Genomic DNA, 20765 nt, shown 5'->3' with positions numbered 1-20765 from the left:
AGCCTAACATCTGTGCTTTGGAAAATGTTGGAGTCCATTATTAAAGAAGCAGTAGTAGTTCATTTGGAAAAACAAAATTCGGTCAAGCAGAGTCAGCTTGAATTTATGAAGGAGAAGTCATGTTTGACAAATTTGCTGGAATTCTTTGAGGATTGTGCAAACAGGGTGGATAAAGGGGAACCAGTGGATGTGGTGTATTTGGACTTCCAGAAGGCATTTGACAAGGTGCCACATAAAAGGTTACTGTACAAGATAAAAGTTCACAGGGTTGGGGGTAATATATTAGCATGGATAGAGGATTGGCTAATTAACAGAAAACAGAGTCGGGATAAATGGTTCATTCTCTGGTTGGCAATCAGTAACTAGTGGGGTGTCGCAGGGATCAGTGCTGGGACCCCAACTATTTACAATCTATATTAATGACTTGGAAGAAGGGACTGAGTGTAACATAGCCAAGTTTGCTGACTATACAAAGATGGGAGGAAAAGCAATGTGTGAGGAAGACACACAAAATCTGCAAAAAGGACATACAGGCTAAGTGAGTGGGCAAAGATTTGGCAGATGGAGTATAATGTAGGAAAGTGTGAGGTCATGCACTTTGGCAGAAAAAAAATCAAAGAGCAAGTTATTATTTAAATGGAAAAAGATTGCAAAGTGCTGCAGTACAGCGGGACCTGGAGGTATTTGTGCATGAAACACAAAAGGATAGTATGCAGGTACAGCCAGTGATCAGGAAGGCCAATGGAATCTTAGCCTTTATTGCAAAGGGGATGGAGTATAAAAGCAGGGAAGTCTTACTACAGCTTTACACACGGTATTGGTGAGACCACATCTGGAATACTGCGTGCAGTTTTGGTTTCCATATTTACTAAAGGATATACTTGCTTTGGAGGCAGTTCAGAGAAGGTTCACTAGGTTGATTCCAGAGATGAGGGGGTTAACTTATGAGGAAAGGTTGAGAAGATTGGGCTTCTACTCATTGGAATTCAGAAGAATGAGAGGTGATCTTATCGAAACGTATAAGATTATGAGGGGGCTTGACATGTGGATTCAGAAAGAATGTTTTCACTGATGGGAGTGACTAGAACTAGAAGGGCATGATCTTAGAATAGTGGCTGCCTATTTAAAACTGAGATGAGGAGAAATTTCTTCTGAGGGTTATAAATCTGTGGAATTCGCTGCCTCAGAGAGCTGTGGAAGCTGGGACATTGAATAAATTTAAGACAGAAATAAACAGTTTCTTAAAACGATAAGGGGCTAAGGAGTTATCGGGAGCGGGCAGGGAAGTGGACCCGAGTCCATGATCGGATCAGCGATGATCGTATTAAATGGCGGAGCAGGCTCGAGGGGCCGTATGGCCTACTCCTGCTCCTGTTTCTTATGTTCTTATATACAGGTTCTGGTAGTACTGTACATTTATTCAAATTGGGGGGGAGATTCTGAATAAAGTCCCAGTTAAACATGCATATTTAAGCAGAACATTTCAGTAACAGAAATATTTGGTATAGAAAGAAAGTTGCAAATAGCTTTATTATTTTTCTTAGTGCCCACATAAAATCATAGAAGTTTACAGCACGGAAGGAGGCCATTTCGGACCACCGTGTCCACACCGGCCAACAAAGAGCTATTTAGCCTAATCCCACTTTCCAGCTCTTGGTCCGTAGCCCTGTAGATTACGGCACTTCAAGTGCACATCCAAGTACTTTTTAAAATGTGGTGAGGGTCTCTGCCTCTATCACCCTTTCAGGCAGTGAGTTCCAGACCCCCAGAAGAAATTTCTATTCAAATCCCCTCGAAACCTTCTACCAATTATTTTAAATCTATGCCTCCTGGTTGTTGACCCCGCTGCTATCCATTTTATCTCAGCACCTCAATAATGCCTCCTCTCAGCCTCATCTGTTCCAAAGAAAACAAACCCAGCTTACCCAATCTGTCCTCATAGCTAAAATTCTCCAGTCCAGGCAACAACCCTCATAAATCTCCTTTGTACCCTCTCTAGTGCAATCACATCTTTCCTGTAATGTGGTGACTAGAACTGCACGCTGTGGCCTAAACTAACGTTTTATACAGTTCAAATATAACCTCCCTGCTCTTGTATTCCATGCCTCAGCTAATAAAGGCAAGTATTCTGTATGCCTTCTTAACCACCTTATTTATCGGACCTGCTACCTTCAGGGTTCTGTGGACATGCACTCCAAGATCCTTTTGTTCCTCTACACCTCTGTATCCTACCATTTAATGTGTATTCACTTGCCTTGGTAGCCCTCCCCAAATGCATTACCTCACACTTCTCCGGATTGAATTCCATTTGTCCTAAACAGATAAATAGCTGCTCCCCTATATTAGATGCAATGATTAATGCATCTGTGACATTTACATATCTGCAGTAAGGAAACTATTTATTTTCCAACAGAGAATTTTAAAATTACAAACTCTAAAATTAACAATGAAATATCCAAAAACAGATCGGAGTAGATACTATGCACAAAGGTTTATTTTCAACTGTAATCCATTTATGCAAGTCATGCATCAGTGTAACTTGCTCCCTTTGCTTAGTAACAGATGATTAGTTTTGTATCACACGACCACAAAGGTCATAAACCTAAAGAATGGAAGAAGAAAAGACCATTTCACCCATCAAGTTTATTCTTTCCACAGACCATATACTCCAACACAGACTCTCAGCAGTGCTTCATGTGTTTGCCAATTTTCTTGTATTTTCATTCTCTATTTATACAGAGAGATTATACAATAATTTTAATCCCAAAAATGGAAAATGAAGTGTCATGGAAATCTGCCTTGGTCAAAAGATTAAACAACCCCTGGAAAGTGCTGCCCAGTGTAAAGGAAATCAATTCCGAAACTCAAACACTTAACATTCTATATTCGCGTTTGTTCCATTTACATTATGTATAACTTGCAAGCGAGTGACAAATTACTAGAGAAAAGCACACATTAAAGTTTAAAATATACCACCGATAATGTAAAGGCAATCTTAAACCTTGAGTGACTTTGGGAAAAAAAACTGCTATCCTTTTGTCAAGTTCTCACCTGTTTGGGATTTGTTAAGTAGAGTTTAGCTCCCAGATTTAGAATTTGTAGTTTCACTATCTCCTCTTCATTTGTAAAGCTCTTCGCCACTTTCCGCAGAACATCTGGTGCAATCTTTGGCACACGCTCGCAGTATTCACCTATTAGCCAAAGGATGCTAGCTCGAGCCATGGATACCTTGAGAGAGAAAGGAGGAGGCAAGCATTCAAACCCAATAAATGATTAATGTGAGATTTAAAAAGCATTTCTCAATTTGTATAGCATAAAGACTAATCAGGATGCATTAGTATAGCATGGAACATATAAAAAAAATTAGACTTGCAACAACTAATTTGAAAAATACTGATTTAGTTACTTAAGTACTCTGATGAGTCGTGAAAATTATACAACATTCTGACTAAATGTGTGTTAACCAGCACATAAGTGTAACCAAGGAACATTTCTCAAGAGAAAAATATTTTTAAAAATTGAACACCTTAAAAAAAAATTATAGCAATGAGAACTTAAATCCTAAAAAAAAATCCACAATGCTAACTCATTTTATAAACACTTCAGGTTCCAGATTAACTGGGTCAAGATTTTTTTTTTTTTTTTTTAAATGACTGGGGCATCCATGCAGCTCATAAATACCAATGTTTTGACTGCAAAAAAAAAAAAATCAAACCCCTAAATACATTAGAGAATTGTGGGACAGAGATTCAGGGGAGTTCTCCCAAACTTATAAAGTAGAACCATAGATGACATGAAGGAAAAACACTGACAGCATTCTAGATTACTTTGAAGTCAGCATGCCAGAAGTACTTGATAAGTTAAGGGACCAGAGGCTAACAGAAACCCCTGGTCACATGGCACAAAGTAGATCCAAGAAGAAACTTGTGGGGTACTTGGCCATTGCCAAAGGAATCATTAAGCACTATTGATGTTGGACCAGACGGAAAGAAAACAGATGCCATAACCACATTTTTAATGAACATGTTCCCTGATTGGTGGGATGTGAATGAAGGGAGGGAGTTGTATCCAAGCTTGAAGGTGACATGAAGTTGGATGGAAGCAGGAAATTACAAGATGGACATGGACAGATTAGATGAGTGGGCAAAACTATGGCAGATGGAGTTCAATGTGGGGAAGTGTGAGGTCTGAAAGAGACAAATCAGAATACTTTAACGGTGAGAGACTAGGAACTATGGAGGAGCAAAGGGATTTGGGTGCCCATGTTCATAAATCATTATAAAATAAACACATGTATTAGAAATCATATAAAGAACAGCAACAGCATTGATTTCAAGTAGAACAAGATGAGCCATGAGGAAAGATTGGATAAAGTCTACAAAGAGATTGATGAAGGGAGAACCTAAATATAAAATATTAAGTGTAGTAAAATCAAACTCACAATATTGAACTAAGCCAGAAATATAGGATCAGAGGCATAATACAATAAAATTTCTCATAAAATTTTAGGTTGGAGTGAGGGGAAAAAAAACTTTTAAAAAAATTAACTAAGTGATAAATGTTTGGGATAAAGGTTTGAAATAATCTGTCAAGTGGGACAATACAGACATTACAAAATGAGATTGAATGTTATAACTGGGGAGTTAAGAGTCTAGAGTGTTGATCATGGGAGATCCAAATGGACTTTACTTACGTTTTTAATTAATAAATAGAATTGGTTATACCATCCATATGGGGTGAGGCGGGGGCAGAGAAGCAGGGGAAGGGTTCGGAGCAGAGGGTTTAATGGCATTGAATACGTGTCTTAAAAAAAACAGCTTGCATATACAATTTATCCCAGTCCTGTAGACTAAACTCATTTCCTTCTGGTTCTTGGGAGGTACTGGGTCCTCTCTTCAGTTGGTCATATACATCATTGTTTCACATTAGACTACTATAAAGAACACAAAAAAGGAAGGCAGAATTACCAACGCTTGCAATTTTGTTCATAATTTATTGATTTTGCACTGCTGTGTTAAAGCATGTGAATCACTAGGATGAGAGGAAATGGGAATGAGGAGATTATCTCTCCCTGCCACCCCCATGAATCACATGCATTAAGACAAAAATACAAAAATCAATAAACCATGAATAAAATCACAAGCATTGGCAACACCAGGATATAGCATATATCCGAATTAATAGCATATGTTGCAATACATTGAAATCTGTTGAGTTTACGATCAAGAAAGCATTTCAGATGATATGTCACATAGCCAAAGGTGCACAAGTGGGGTAATACATTGTAATAGTAGACCAGTGATAAAATTCATGAAGCTCTTTTTCGTATTATTAGCAGTTAAAAATGAACACATCTGTTTTTCTTTGACAGTTAATGTTTAATTTATACTTACTGCAATATTGTCTAGAAGTTTGGCCATATGTTTGATGATCTCACTGTGCTGTGATGGCTGTGTCTGGAGTAGCTTCTTGATGACCACTACACTTTCTGCAACAACATTTTCTGTGGAAGGAAAGATAAACTGTAAAGTAAACAATTTCTGAACATAAAGCCAGGCTCTAATAAAAGCAGTGACCAATTTACTACCTCCAGCGCTGCTTGTGACCCTTCACACATCTGCTTGAGCAGGTGAAATGCAACTAGATGACCAACATAGATGCAATTTATAATTCAAAAACCATAACATTTATTGCCCCAATTCATTTTCAAACTATTTATAGCAAATCTTAAATCTGCATATTTTCTAGATATTTAAACGAGTTATAAAAACATTAGGGGAAATCAATGTGCAGTTATTCCGAAGATGGGAGAATTGCGTTGATCAAGGGATGAGCTTCGGCAAAATGGCTTTTCACATCCCTGATTTTTATTACATCATGGCTAAGGTAGATTGTTGGTATCTGAATGCCAGTTCAGTTTTTGAACGAGAGCAAGTGAATAGCACAGAGTAAAAATTCCATCTCCTACTCAGGAAAGCAGAACCTGCACTTGTACATTAGCTTTGTTCAGTTAAGGCCGTGACATTTCTGGAGCTGATAGAGTTGGTGGGCTAATCAGCTATTTTCTATCAATGGAAACTTAAAGCATTTTAAAATCTTGTACTAAAGATGGTGTGCAGCGTAATAGTATTCGCCAACCTGTGGAAAAATTGACTATGAGCTTGGCATGGTTATCCTACATATCTTGCATCAATCAAGTGTGACGAACCATTTGAAGCAAGATGTGCAATGTACCTGGAGCAAAAAAGGCTTGGTCAACACACGTTGGGACACCAAAGAATTTACAAAAACTTGCATTTATAAATGTCTCAAGAAGATTCACAAATGTTCAAGGAAACAAAATGGATGCTGATTTAATAAATAAGGAGAAACTGTTTCCAGTGGCAGAAGAGTCAGTAACCAGAGGACACAGATTTAAGATGATTGACAAAAGAACCAGAGGCGACATGAGAAAACATTTATTTATTTTTACACGACGAGTCGTCATGATCTGGAATGCACTGCTTGAAAGTGTGTTGGAACCAGATTCCACAGCAACATTCGAAAAGAAATTGGATAAATACTTGAAGGGGAAACATTTACAGAGCTATAGGGAAAGAGCAGGGAGTGGGATTAATTGGATAGCTCTACCAAAGGCACAGGCACGATGGGCCGAATTGCCTCCTTCTGTGCAGCACAATTCTATGATTCTAAGACAAAGAATGAAACATTAGGAGCAGTGACCAAAATCTTAGTAAAGAGGTGGGCTTTAAGGGAGGGGGTTCTTCAAGAAGGAGAGAGAAATGAAAAGTAATTGGCAGAGTCAAGTCTGGGGGTGAATGACATTAGAAATAAAAGTCAGCAGTCTTCGTGATGGAGAGGATCTGGGGTGAGAAGGTCAGCTTGAGGTTAAATAGAATGTTGAAGTTGCTAATAGTCTGGCAGCGATTGGTGAATGGGATGGAGCTGATGTGAAGTTTGTGACCAGGATGAAAAACAATGGTTTTGGTCTTCCCAATGTTTAGACGGGGGAAACTGCAGCTCATCCAAAACTGGATGTCAGACAAGCAGCATGACAAGAGAGGTGGGTAAGAGGTAGAGCTCGATCAGCGGAAGATGTCCAATGTACTGCCGTGGGGCAGCATAGAGATAAGGAAGAAGAGGAAACCAAGATGAAGAGAATCTATTGGTAGAAAAGCTTTAGCTAAGATTATAACCAAGTGTGGGCAAGCCACCCATCAACTAGACAAGTGATGATGAATGGTGTGGTCAAACTGTGCCACAGGGAGATTGAAATAGATGAGGAGGGTTAATATGCAGGTGATTTCGGTTAGGGATGCTTCAGTGCTCTTGATAGGCAGTTGGGGAAAAAGGTGGGGTGATCTGGGAGACAATATGCTCAAGGACTTAAATTGGGCAAAAAATGCACTAAATCAGACCAATACAATAAATTTCAACAACAACTTGCATTTCTTTTGTGCCTTCAATATACAAAAGCACCCCAGGGCACTTCACACAGGAAGAAAGGAACACGAGCTGAGCCTTCACAGGAGAGTGGAAACATGACTGAAGGCTTGGTCAAAGATGGATTTTAAGGAAACTTTTAAAGACAGAAAGAAAAGGTAAAACGAAAAAGGTGTTCAGGGAATGACTCAGAGTAAGGCGGGGGCAATGGAAGCTCGGTCACCAAACGTGGAGCAGGAGTAAATATGCACAGAAGGCCAGAGGAGACAAAGGATGGAGAAGATTTCTGAACTAGAGTTGGACGAGATCTTGGAGGGATTTGTAGACAAAAAGGAAGTATTGTATGCTTGATGTGTTGGGGGACAGGTTTCCAACATAGGCCAGCAAGAATGGGAGTGGTGGCCAAGTTGGACAAGATGTGGAGTTTTGAATAAGACTGGGTTTATGGTGGCTGCAGGTCAGAAGGCTGATGAGTGTGTTGAAGAAATCAAGTCTAGGAGGTAATAAAAGCACAGAAAAATGTTTTAACAGAGAAGGGCGAGGTAAGGCCAGGAAAGGGTGATGCTACACAGGTGGAATTAAGTGGTATTGGTGATATATAGGACGCGAGTTTAGGACGTGGGGTTTGAAATTCGACTCTGGAGGAACGAAACAGAGGCTGCCAACCATCTGATTCAGCCTGAGTGAGCAGCTAAGTCGGGGGACAGAATTAGTGGCAAGGGAGCAGAGATTTATTTGAGGGTTTTGCTCTTCCTGATGTTCAATTTAATGAAATTATGGCACAACCTTATGTCATACAGGTAGTTGAACACCATAGAGGAGGTTGAGAGGTGGAACTGGATGAGGTCACCTTACAGATGACATTGCAAAAACACCTCGTCAAGGAAGAGGAGTTGGTCAAGGCTCATTTCCTGGGGCATTGCGTAGGTGACAATGTGGGGAGAGGAAGAGAAACTATTGCTGGAGATGCACTGCCTGTGTTGGGACAGGCAAGGATGGAAACACTAAAGGGCAGTACCAAGGAGGGGAGATGGAGGAGGATGACGTGGTTGACTGTATCCAACACCCACCGTAAAGAGGTAGAGGATGACAAGTAGGATTTATACCCTGCAGTTGCAGTCATAGAAGATATCTTTGGTAACTTTGCTGTGATTGAAGTGGAAACCTGATTAAATGGATTTGAACCATGGTGCTGAGAGGTGATGTGTTCAAGGACTCTGGAAAGGATAGAAAGGTAGAGCTGGGTTGATAATTGGAGAGAACAGATAGATTAAGGGTGGGAAGTGATGAGAGTTTGAAAGGGAGCAGGACAGTACCAGCACAAAGGGAGGCAATGACAACTTACATATTCAGCAAGCAGGAGGGACACAAAGGATAACCCGGTGGGTAGGAGTTGGAGAGAGAGAATCTAGGGAGCAGACGGTGAATGCCAAACAAAAGATGAGTGTGTAGAGACCTGGGTGAGGGGGGGGGGCAAATAAATTTGAAAGAATCTGCAGAGTGAATAGGGAGGAAATTGGGGCTAAGGTAAGAGGCTGGAGTGTAGTCGGGGCAAGCGGGGAGAAAGATACGGATGGTGGCTGTGGCAATTACATCAACGATATCGGAATCTTAAATATTTAAATCCATGAGCTGTTTTTACTTGGTGCTGGAAGTGAAGTGTAGTGTGTGGAAAGAGGCATATGCTTGATTAAGAAGCCATTTTGCAGTCAGTATGCAGACACAAAACTGTGCAAACTTAAAAGCGGGTTAGAAAAATGCTTGAACACAGATCATAGAATCCAGTAAAATTATCCATTTTGATTGATTTGAAAATGGCAGTGCTTCGGAGGCAAGACATCACAAGAGTTTGGAAAGTGCCCTCGGCCAAACCATCGGCTGCTTCATCAAAGACCTTCCTTCCATCATAAGTCCCGAAGTGAGGCGGTTCTCTAATGATTCGTGTTTAGCTCCATTGACGACTCTTCTGACCATGAAGCGGCCCCTATCAGCCTACAGCAGAACCTGGATAACAACCAGGTGAGCTGGTGGCAGGCAACATTCATGCCAGATAATGAGCTGCTCGAACAAAACAAGGCCCAGTCTTCTCCCCACTCACCTTCAATTACATCGTTAGCAGTTGTCTTCATTGGTGCCCTTGTCACTGCACTCAATATTCATTTCTTTCATCACTGGCACACTGTGGTTGCAGTATGTATGATCTACAGAATGCAGCAGCTCACCAAGGTTACTTTGATAACAATTCCCTCACTTGCAATCTCTACCACCAAGGAGGATGAGCAGCAATGTCATGGGAACACCTCCAGGTTCCCCACCCAAGTCACACACTGTCCTGTCTTTTGTGCATTGTTGTTGGGTCAATATCCTGCAAATCCCTATTTAACACCATTGTGGTAGCAACATCACTACAAGGACTACTGTGGTTCAATGAGAAGAAAATCTTCTCAAGGAAAATAAGTGATGGGTAATAAATGCGACCTTGCCATTGCCATGCTCAACTCAAGAACAAAGAAGAATTTTGAAAAAAATTGTCCAAGCACTTGTTTGGTCAAGGAATAGTACTGGCATTCTCTTTCACATAATTATTGTCCAACATCAACTTTGTGCTATCAAATCCAATAACAAAATTTTAGTTAAAGTGTTCCGTGATGTTCTGATTTTTCAGGCGACACCAGTCTTTTGCTGTTTACTCCTAGTGTGAAATTTGAAAATCTACTCCCAATACTCGACTATTATTGAGGAACATTTCATTATACAAACCATGTGGGAAGTTACAAACCATATGGGAAGTTCCTACTTTATCAGAAAAGTAACACTCAAATCACACAAATGCGGATATGTTTAAATTCCTACAGTATGCCCCTATAATGCTAGGTCAGGTCCAAGACCACTCCAACCTCGGTCGTTGAGCTACAGTACGGGGACGACGCCTGTGTCTGTGCACACAGGCTGAACTCCACGACATAGTCGACGTATTTACCGAGGCGTATGAAAGCATGGGCCTTACACTAAACAAAGGTCCTCCACCAGCCTGTCCTCGCCGCACAGTACTGACCCCCAAACATCAAGATCCACGGCGTGGCCCTGGATACCGTGGACCACTTCCCCTATCTCGGGAGCCTCCTATCAACAAAAGCAGGCATTGATGATGAGATCCAACACCGCCTCCAGTGCGCCAGTGCATCCTTCGGCCGCCTGAGGCAAAGAGTGTTTGAAGATTAGTCCCTCAAAACTGTCACCAAGCTCATGGTCTACAAGGCCGTAGTAATACCCACCCCCTCCTGTAGGACTCAGAGGCGTGGACCATATACAGTAGACACCTCAAGTCGCTGGAGAAATACCAGCGATGTCTCCGCAAGATCCTGCAAATTCCCTGGGAGGACAGACGCACAAGCATTAGCATCCTCGTTCAGGCCAACATCCCAGCATTGAAGCACTGACCACACTTGATCAGCTCCGCTGAGCAGGCCACATGGTCCGCATGCCAGACACGAGACTCAAAACAAGCGCTCTACTCGGAACTCGTCCACGGCAAACGAGCCAAAGGCGGGCAGGGGAAACGTTACAAGGACAATCTCAAAGCCTCCCTGATAAAGTGCGACATCCCCACTGACACCTGAGAGTCCTTGGCCATAGACCACTCTAAGTGGAGGAAGTGCATTCGGGAGGGCGCTGAGCTCCTCGAGTATCGTCGCCGAGAGCATGCAGAAATCAAGCTCAGGCAGGAGTGTGCGGTAAACCAGGCTCCCTGCCCACTCTTTCCCTCAACGACTATCTGTCCGACCTGTGACAGAGACTGTGGTTCTTGTATTGGACTGTACAGCCACCTAAGAACTCATGCTAAGAGTGGAAGCAAGCCTCCCTCGATTCCGAGGGACTGCCTATGATGATGATGATTAGGCAAGAGAGTAGCATGTTTAGCTGTAACCTTCATAAAGTAGCAGACTGTCATTAAAAAGCACTAATATCACTTTCTAGTAGTGGAATATTGTCAATTGAACCCATCAGATTTTCTTAGTGACCTTGATAAACTGAAAAAAAACACATCACTACCACCAAGGGATTGGTATGAAGCAGAGAAAAGACTGAAGTATTAGGGGATATCTAACGGTTTAATTAAGCTTTAGATTAATCCCCAAGACTTGCCTTTGCGATGCAGTCCAAGGAGCAAATGACAAAACTACCCTAGTTTAGTTATTTTGCTGCAGGACTGAATGGCCTGTAATTTTCTGCTCCAACAGACCTGCATTTAAAACAATATATACGGTATAAATAAGGATAATGTCATTTTTGGGGTCAGATATTTTACAAGCTGTGCATATATATTTGTTCAAAGAATCTATGTGATCTTGCACTGTGCTTTTAGATTTTCCTGCATTGCACACCATATCCCAATTAAAATGGAAATGAAAGCAACCTACTCCCACAGCTTGGCCTGGGCTGCTTGATCTCTACCGCAAGGCATAGATATTAGTGCAATAGACTGGTTTTTCAATCTCTCCTGCTCCTCCGAGAAAATTCCTCAACATTCTCTGTTCTATTAACATAGGGACTCCACACATAGTCAGGGTACCACAATCCCAGTAGGTCCTTTTATGCACCTTGCATTTCAGAACATTGCTGAGTTGGCAGGCTATAGATATTGGACCAGGGACACACTTAACGAGGCTCAGTTGAGGGTGAGGTGTGCCTGCAAGTAGCTTCCAGGTAGCATTTTTATGATAGGGGTCCCTTCATTAAAATAATGAAGGGACAAGATTGCGTTCATATATATAAGATTATTTCAATTAAATGCATTTTAAGTTACCTGTTAGAACTAGGTTACATGTCAGAAGTTTCTTCTCATCACAAAGGATAGTCGACCTATGGAACAAACTTCCAGTGTGGATTTGTTACATATCTTCAAGAGGGTTGGACTAGTTTCTGACTGGGGCAGAAAAGATAGCATACAGAACGTAGGCGGAATAATAAATAATATAAAGTCTTCAATGTCTTCTTTTGGATTCACTTTGATCACTCAAAGGAGCCAGAGAGGAGTTTTCCAGATTTTTCTACTCCCTAAATTGCCGTTGTTTTTTTTCCCTTTCCCAAGAGATCCTGCGTGTTGTAAGTCATTACTGTATGGGGTAGGCATAATGGACCACCTTGTCTTTTCCTCTCCATCTTTCGTACGTCTGTATGCTCCGATATGAACTCAGCTTCAAGATTTTACACGTTAATTCACCCAAGATACTCTTGGTTGCTTTTAAACATAGGAAAAGGCTGCAGCCACCTAGACAAATACAAGTTTGGTATATTCATGGGCCTGCCGTTGAAACTAGTACCCTTAATGACCTGTGATATTAGGGGGTTCATAGTGCTTCCAGTAGACAATCCCATGAAATGGTGGGGAGCAAGTGTGTATTTTTGCATATAACATTGGGGTTGTCTGGTAGTGATCTGGGGAGGGAGCCAATAGCTTAATTCTGCTAGCCAGTTGCCAGGCAGATAAGGAGTCAGAGGGAAAACTACCAGAATATCTGTCAAGGAAGAACAAAAAAAAGACCCATGTATTAGTGGTCATTTGGTAAAGAAATTGCCATGGGAGGAAGGACCTCGGCCTGTTGAATAAAAGAAGGAAGCTGACCAGATCAGATGATACCAAAATAGGAGATATAATTAATTATTTGAAGACCAAAGGAAGCTGCGAAGGGATACTATTAAGATGGGAGAATGGGGTCAAAGGTGGCAAATGGGATTCGACGTTAGTAAGTGTGAGCTGATGCATTTTAATTTTTGAAAAAAAACAGTAATTATACTCTGAATGGCTTGGTGCAGTGGAAGAGTAGAAGGATTTAGGGTTACAGATTCATAGGACATTCAAGGCAGCACCTCAGCTTGATAAGACTAAAGAAAGCTAATGGAATTCTAAATTTTATCCAAAGAGGTATAGAATACAAAAGCTAAGAAGTAATCCTATAATGATCCTATATAAAGCCTCATTAAGCCCTCAGTTAGAGTGCTATTTTCAGTATTGGGCACCATGCTATAGTAAGGATATTGAGGCTTTAACGAGGGTACAATGCAGTTTTCACTGGGATGATGCCTGGTATATGGAAATTAAAAAAAATGAAGACAGACTTGAAAAAAATTGCATGTTGTTCATTAAATCAACCAGAATAGGGCAATATGATGGAAGCAATGTTTCCTGTAAGCTGCGCGGCTGTGCAGCTCTCTGGACCTCCCACACTTCCGGCTTTTCAATGCACGGTATTTTGAATGGGCCACGCATTCAAAAAAAATTACGGGAACATTGGATAGAAGTATTTAACATTTTGAAATGATGGGACACGGTAGACAGAAGCAGATAGTTTAGAGCAGTGATGGGGTCAAGAACGAGCGACCATAGATATAAGATTAAATGCAAAAGATTTAGAACAGAGGGCAGGAGAATCTTCATTACAAAGTTGCAAGGCTATAGAATTCAGTTCCAAGGTTAGTGGTTAAAGCAGAAATGATGTCAAGATTCAAGATTAAATTGCACAGGTGGATGAAGGAAATGGCATTGAAGAAACATGGGAACAGCATAGGTGAATGTGATTAAACATTGATCTTGCATTTATGTAGCACCTTTCACCAACTCAGGACATCTCCAAGAGTTTGATAGCCAATGAAGTACTTATTAAGTATAGTCACTGTTGCAATTTAGGAAACGCTGCAGCCAATGCACACAGCGAGCTCCCACAAACAGCAATGAAATGAGTGACAAGATAATCTGTTTTAGTCATGTTAGTCGAAGCTTAAATATTGGCCAGGACACTGACGAAAACTTCCCTGCTCCTCTTCGAATAGTGCCATGGGATCTTCGACGCAAGAGTGCTGACTGAACCACGGTTTAACAACTCATCTGAATGATGGCACCTCCGACACTACCTCAGTGCTGCACTGAGGTGTCTGTCTGGATGATGTGCTCAAGTCTCTGGAGTAAGACTTAAACCCAACACTTTGCGGCAACAGTGCTACCACTGAGAGACAAGAGCGCTACCTCTGAGCCAAGGCTGAAACCTTGCTCACGTGTAGGGTAAACGCAAAGACGGAATGGCCCATTTCAGGTTCTTAACTTGTTTCATAAAAATACCTACCTCATTCTGATGCAGCGAGAAGGCTGACCAAAATATGGCATTACGTTGCCAACACAATAGTTTCAGTGCAGTTTCTTTGAAATTCTATGCCCCAGAGGACTGTGGATGCTGAGTCTCTGAATATATTCAAGGCTGAGATAGCTAGATTTTTTTTTGGAGGCGAGGGGACTCTAGGGATGTATGGAGATCGGGCGGGAAAGTGGAGTTGAGGTCGATGATCAGCCATGATCTTATTGAATGGCTCGATGGGCCTACTCCTGCTCCTATTTATTATGTTATTATTTTCTTTAAAACAAGGTGAAAATGAAACGAGTTAAAAGGTGAAATTTATTTTAACAGTTACTCTGTACATTCACTGATTATCTGTAAAATAATGCATCTAACGATTCACATTATGCCTTATCTCACTCGAGGGTTTACCGGTCCGCTTTTCAGAAGATTGGATTAGCACACAAGGGCACATGCAAGTATTAGAGATTAATTTAGCTTGGGGATCTCCTTGTAGGTTATGCTATTGTATGTCCAGATATTGGGTAGCAAAAGTAAACTCCCGATCATGAGGAATACAGGTCCGCACACAGGCAACACCAGTTACCCTAACCTGAGACAAGAAGCAGCTAACATTTTCCTTTGATTAAAATCAGTCAAAAAAATACCAGGTCACAGTATCACTATATTGGACAATGAATTCTTCTAAGGAAGTGGTTCAGCTCATTCATTTTAATGAAAAGGCACCCTTTTCCAAAATTTGTAATTATTGGTTAATTCCAAATAGAGATTTTTTTCAAACCAACTGTACACGTGCAGTAAACAATGAGGAAAGTAACATGTTTTACCATCTCTGTTAGACAGCAGACACACCAACCCATTAAGACACGTATCCGTAACTTCGGAAATATTAGTGGCACATCTTCCAATTGCCTGAATTGTGGCTGCAGCAAATTGTTTGTCCTGACTTTTCACATAGGTCTGAATATGAAGAGGAATAAGTAAAAGAAAATTCAAGTTAATCTGATTGAGGTTATCAGTGTACAGTACCACCCACCCCTCCCCACCCACACCAGAAAAAATGTCATTTGGAAAGTGCAAGGCTTTTAGAATTCAGTGTTCTGCTCAATTATTAACTTCTATATACTAATTCAGATGTTGCAATTTGGTAATGTACTGAGAGATCATGTGAAATACTGTATTAAAAATAACCAAAAGGTAGATAACGAAGTAAGACAATAGAAATGCATTGACACACTGTGCCACCAAGTGGCAAGACGTGGTTGCTCACTGGCAATTTCCTGTTCTCAGGCCATCTATGGAGGCAATGAGCAGAGGTGTGACACTTAATCTTGTTTAACCCCACCCCGCCAAAATTCTATGGTTGTGGATCCACTCCATTTTTACGGACAAATGTCTAGCCACTTCAAGAACAGCATTGACAGAGTCCTGAGAACAGGTCACTTGTCTTGCCCATCCACTGGGGAATACACTGGGTGTATGGGAAGTGTGTCAGACAGAAAATACATTTTTAAAATCAACCTGTTTGCCTGCAACAGTTACAATTTCTGTTAAATCAGACAGTATGGATTCAACAAAAGTTACTTAAATAATGAGCAGTCTACACAATGTATTTAAGACCCATATCCCTGACAAAATATTGTTAAGAATTTGGTGAAAAGAAACACTAGTATCAGTCACATTCGGCAGTGACTGTTATTGTACCTACCTGAAACTCTCGTAGGACTATAGAGATGTTGGTCTCGCTGGTCAGGTTTGTCAAAATCTCGAGCTGTACACAACAATAAAATATCTTTATCTCTCAAGGGAATAACAAAAGGAGCTGTGGCCATACATTGGTATAAGTACAAAGAGCAAAAATCACACATACTCTGCTAGTTAAAAGAACAGAAATTACAGAACGTTTGAAGTAGTAAATGAAAACCAAATTAACTTCTGCATTTTCTTTTTCCAATTTCCTTATAAGACCAGGTAAAAGCCGTAACGAGAGGGGGAGAGAGAACAGTGACTACCAGAGTTCTGCAAAGAGCTGCACAGGATCCCCGATTGATTTTTATATTCGCCAATTTAGTTCACATTGCAACAGGAAACAGTAAAAGTATACATAATCGAGGAGCCACAATTAGCAAAGAAAAAAGGATTTGGGTGGAATTATTGATCATTCACTGAAAGGTTCCAATCAATGTGAAATGGTTACCAACAAAGCTCACCTAATACTACAAGTGGCAGATAATCAAGTTGAAATATATTATTCAAATTTTTTGCAGGAAATTATATTAGGAATACTCTGCGCAATATTGAGTGTTACTTTCAAAAAGGCATAGTTTAAAATGAATGAAAGACAGAGTAACAAAAATATATGAGGATGTGAGAATATTCTGGAGTTTTGCTTGATTAGCTTTGGGAGAAATCTAAGTTTTTCCAAAACTTTCTCTTCAGGAAATTATACGGTGGGCTAGAATCCACAATAGGGTAGATTGCACACTTTCTGCTCAATGACCATTTCTATTTAAAGTTGGAATTAAAGCAAATAGCAACAGTTGTTTAAGTTTGAACTAACAACTATTTTTTGGAATTGCTCTTGTTGAAAAGTAAAGGCTGGGAAACTGACTCAGCTAGCACCATCCAGAAGACATTTTAAACATTGCTTCTAACTGGTTAATAGTGTTGTGTGAAGAGGTTGGGTAACTGTATACCCTGTATGAAAATTTGCACAGTACCACAAAAATTAGATCAACTCGAGAGTGAATGAGCTGAAAGCCAGAAAAACAGGTTTGTGTTTTTACATAAAGTAAAGACCTGTGAATAGATTAGAATGCACTTGGCCCAGCAATTGCTGCAAAAAAAAAAAGGCATGCATGCAGCTAGTTTTTTCAACTATTCAATTTATATTTAACATTACACTATACATGTCAAATATTTGTACTTGGTCAGCATGATTTAAGTGTCAACCAAGACTTGTCTGCAACTCAAGCCAGGAAATAATGGCTACGATATTTTCCTTTCAGTTGAAACAAGTTGATTAGATTTACCTCCATTCTAATTGTATGTCTCAAGCAAAGTGAAGTAATGACAGAGTAAGTAACAAATAACATACTACACCTTCAAAATTTTTATGTGTGTTGGATCAGTTGACCGAATATAGAAACTTTTCAAATATGGTGCAAACATCCCCTGAGGAAGAAAATTATTTGTCCTTAAGAAATCTTTTTAAATCGCAAAAAATGTAGAAATATCGTTAACTTACATTAGTTTTGATACAGATGAAAGTGTAAGTATACCTTTCTTTGTATAGTCATTGTGGCAATGTTTTGTAAAACAATGTACTGCACTTCCCTGCATAATAAATAGAAACAAGGTCAGAGTTACTGAACACCAGTAATTGCTCATCAATCAATAACACTCAAGCAATTGGGAACATAGATACTTGGAGAAAGCCTGGCGAGGAGGAAAGATATGTTTTGTTCAAAGTGCAGTGCTCCTCCAGCTCTCTTCTAAAGAGAAGTATTTACATCATGTAGAACTGTAAATAGCTCCATCTTCGGATAGTTGCAGAGGCAGATTATTTACGCCCTGACTTCCTTTCACAGCTGCTCAAGTGACAGATTACAGATGGGCATTTGCATACTCCAGCAGCTCCATTCATATTAATGGGGAGGTGTCACTTCAGACTGGCCTGGAGTCAATCTTGAGCCACCCAACCCCATAAGGATCAGTATCAGATGAGTGTGCAATATACTGTGGTAGAAGGTGGTTTCCTGGGTCTGGGTACATCAAATCAGTCCCAAATGAGTCTAAAGTGCCATTAAAGTGAATGGAGGTGCTCAGGGACACTAACAGAAGTAAAAATGTTCCGTTACACTGAACTCCACCAATGTGAGGGATTTCACAAACTAGCTTGATCCTGTTCTCACTTGACAACCACCGATGGATATTCCTAGAAGGGAAGCCCTGGATAGCAAATAGGAGAACCAACTCTTCAATATATCCCTCCCTATTCCAGGAGACTAGAATCAACTCTAGTCACCTTACCCCCACTCCAACTGAGATTAGTTAACTCAGCAAAGACGAGGGACTGAACCTGGGAACTTTCCCATCGGTACGGCTCAACTGTGAAGTGTTAACCAGATGAGGCAGAGTTAAGTCACCCGCACAGGACGACAGAAACTCCAATCTTGAACGCTGCAGACATTTATACACTGAAACCAACAAGATATTTTCATAATACAAATTTGTCATCAACCTTGGTCTGTTAGTTTAAAATAAATGAAACCCTCGACACGCTAAAGGAGGGCAACATTCCTGCAAGTAGATTTAAGTAACTTACCTGTAGCTTCGAAGCAATCGAACCAAAGACTTAGCAACAATGTTGACCTCTGACTTTGGTGCAAGGTGCCAGTAAAGCTGAGCAACCCCCATGACCACCTGAAGAAAAAAAAAAGAGCATCTCTAAGCAGGGAACTTTTAAAGCTCAATTATGAAATATCACCAGCAACTGGAAGTGTGCACATGAGGTTAGCGGGTGAGGAAAGGATTTCTCTCTATTGTGATACAACGCAAATGTTCCAAGGCACTCAAAGAGGAGAAAAATACTAATGCTGATCATTCGCAATAGAGATGTGGAGATGATCAAAGTCATGGTTGAAAAAATAGGTTTGGAGGAAATGTTTTAAAATGTGAAGAAACACATAAGGGGAATTGAGAAGGAGTTTCAAAGTGTAGTCTGAAATATCTACCACTGAAGGTGCAGTTGAACAGACAGACAAAGTAAGTAGACCAGAGGGCATGAATTGGCACGGATTTCTAGACGAGATTGCAAAAATGAGGGAATTATAAATGAGGCCAAGAAATTTAAATTCAATGCAATGGTGAGGGTGGCCGGGGGCAGGGGAGGGAAGCCAATTAAGCTTGGGCAGGACGTGGCTGCAGTGGTGAGTGGGATTTAGTGCAGGGTAGGATGAAGGTCCCTAGTTATGGATGAGTTCAGAGTGCATGTAGCAGGGAGCTCTGAAAGCCAGTGAGCAGAATGACAGTGGTTACCAACAACAAATTGTGTTTATATAGCGCCTTTAACATAGCAAAACGTCCCAACCCGCTTCACAGGAGTGTTATGAGACAAAACTTTGACACCGAGCCACATAAGAAGAAATTACAGAAGATGACCAAAAGCTTGGTCAAAGAGGTAAGTTTTAAGGAGCGTCTTCAAAGAGGAAAGAGAGGTAAAGAAGCATTGAGGGTTAGGGAGGGAATTCCAAAGCTTAGGGCCTAGGCAGCTGAAGGCACGGCCACCAATTGTTCAGTGATTATAATCAGAGATGCTCAAGAAGGCAGAAAGTGAAGAGTGCAGATATCTCTAAGGGTTGTGGGGCTGAAGGAGATTATAGAGATTAGGGAGGGGCGAGGTCATGGAGAAATTTGAAAACAAGATTGAGAATTTTGAAATCGAGACGTTGCTTAATGGCAGAGACTTTGAACAAATATTTTGTATCGGTCTTCACAGTAGAAGACACTAAAAACATCCCAATAGTGGATAATCAAAGGGCTATAGGGAGGGAGGGAGGGAGGAACTAAAAACAATTAAAGAATTACTCGGTAAAATAATGAGACTAAAGGCGGACAAGTCCCCTGGACCTGATGGCTTGCATCCTCGGGTCTGAAAAGAAGTGGCTGCAGAGATAGTGGATACATTGGTTGTAATCGACCAAAATTCCCTGGATTCTGGGGAGGTCCCAGCGGATTGGAAAACTGCAAATGCAATGCTGCTATTTAAAAAAGGAGGCAGACAGAAAGCAGGAAACTATAGACCAGTTAGCCTAACATCTGTCGCTGGTAAAATGCTGGAGTCCGTTATTAAGGAAGGAGTAAGCAGGACATTTGGAAAAGCATAATTAAATCAAGCAGAGTCAGCATGATTTTATGAAAGGGAAATCACGTTTGACAAATTTGCTGGAGCTCTTGGAAGATGTAACGAGCAGGGTGGATAAAGGGGAACCAGTGGATGTGGTGTATTTGGACTTCCAGAAGGCATTTGACAAGGTGCCACGTAAAAGGTTACTGCACAAGATAAAAGTTCACGGGGTTGGGGGTAATATATTAGCATGGATAAAGGATTGGCTAACTAACAGAAAACAGAGAGTCAGGATAAATGGGTCATTTTTCGGTTGACAAACAGTAACTAGTGGGGTGCCGCAG

At 40.8% G+C, this 20765-nt stretch overlaps 1 protein-coding gene across 1 annotated transcript in view; it reads right to left on the bottom strand.

The window, feature by feature from the left end:
* The window catches only part of ap3b1a (adaptor related protein complex 3 subunit beta 1a), a 319942-nt gene that overhangs the window by 145836 nt on the left and 153341 nt on the right, over positions 1-20765 (bottom strand). The window contains exons 9-15 of the mRNA XM_070879808.1: positions 18901-18998; positions 17855-17909; positions 17676-17747; positions 16282-16344; positions 15401-15533; positions 5394-5503; positions 3052-3228 (exon numbers count right to left, since the gene is read on the bottom strand). Coding sequence (XP_070735909.1) covers positions 3052-3228; positions 5394-5503; positions 15401-15533; positions 16282-16344; positions 17676-17747; positions 17855-17909; positions 18901-18998 — 708 coding nt within the window. The remainder of the gene's footprint in view (positions 1-3051; positions 3229-5393; positions 5504-15400; positions 15534-16281; positions 16345-17675; positions 17748-17854; positions 17910-18900; positions 18999-20765) is intronic.

This window comes from Pristiophorus japonicus, chromosome 1 (assembly GCF_044704955.1).
Source record: "Pristiophorus japonicus isolate sPriJap1 chromosome 1, sPriJap1.hap1, whole genome shotgun sequence".
Classification (NCBI taxonomy): Eukaryota; Metazoa; Chordata; class Chondrichthyes; family Pristiophoridae; genus Pristiophorus; species Pristiophorus japonicus.
Note: the sequence above shows the minus strand (reverse complement) of the source record. Positions and strands in the feature narration are given on the sequence as shown.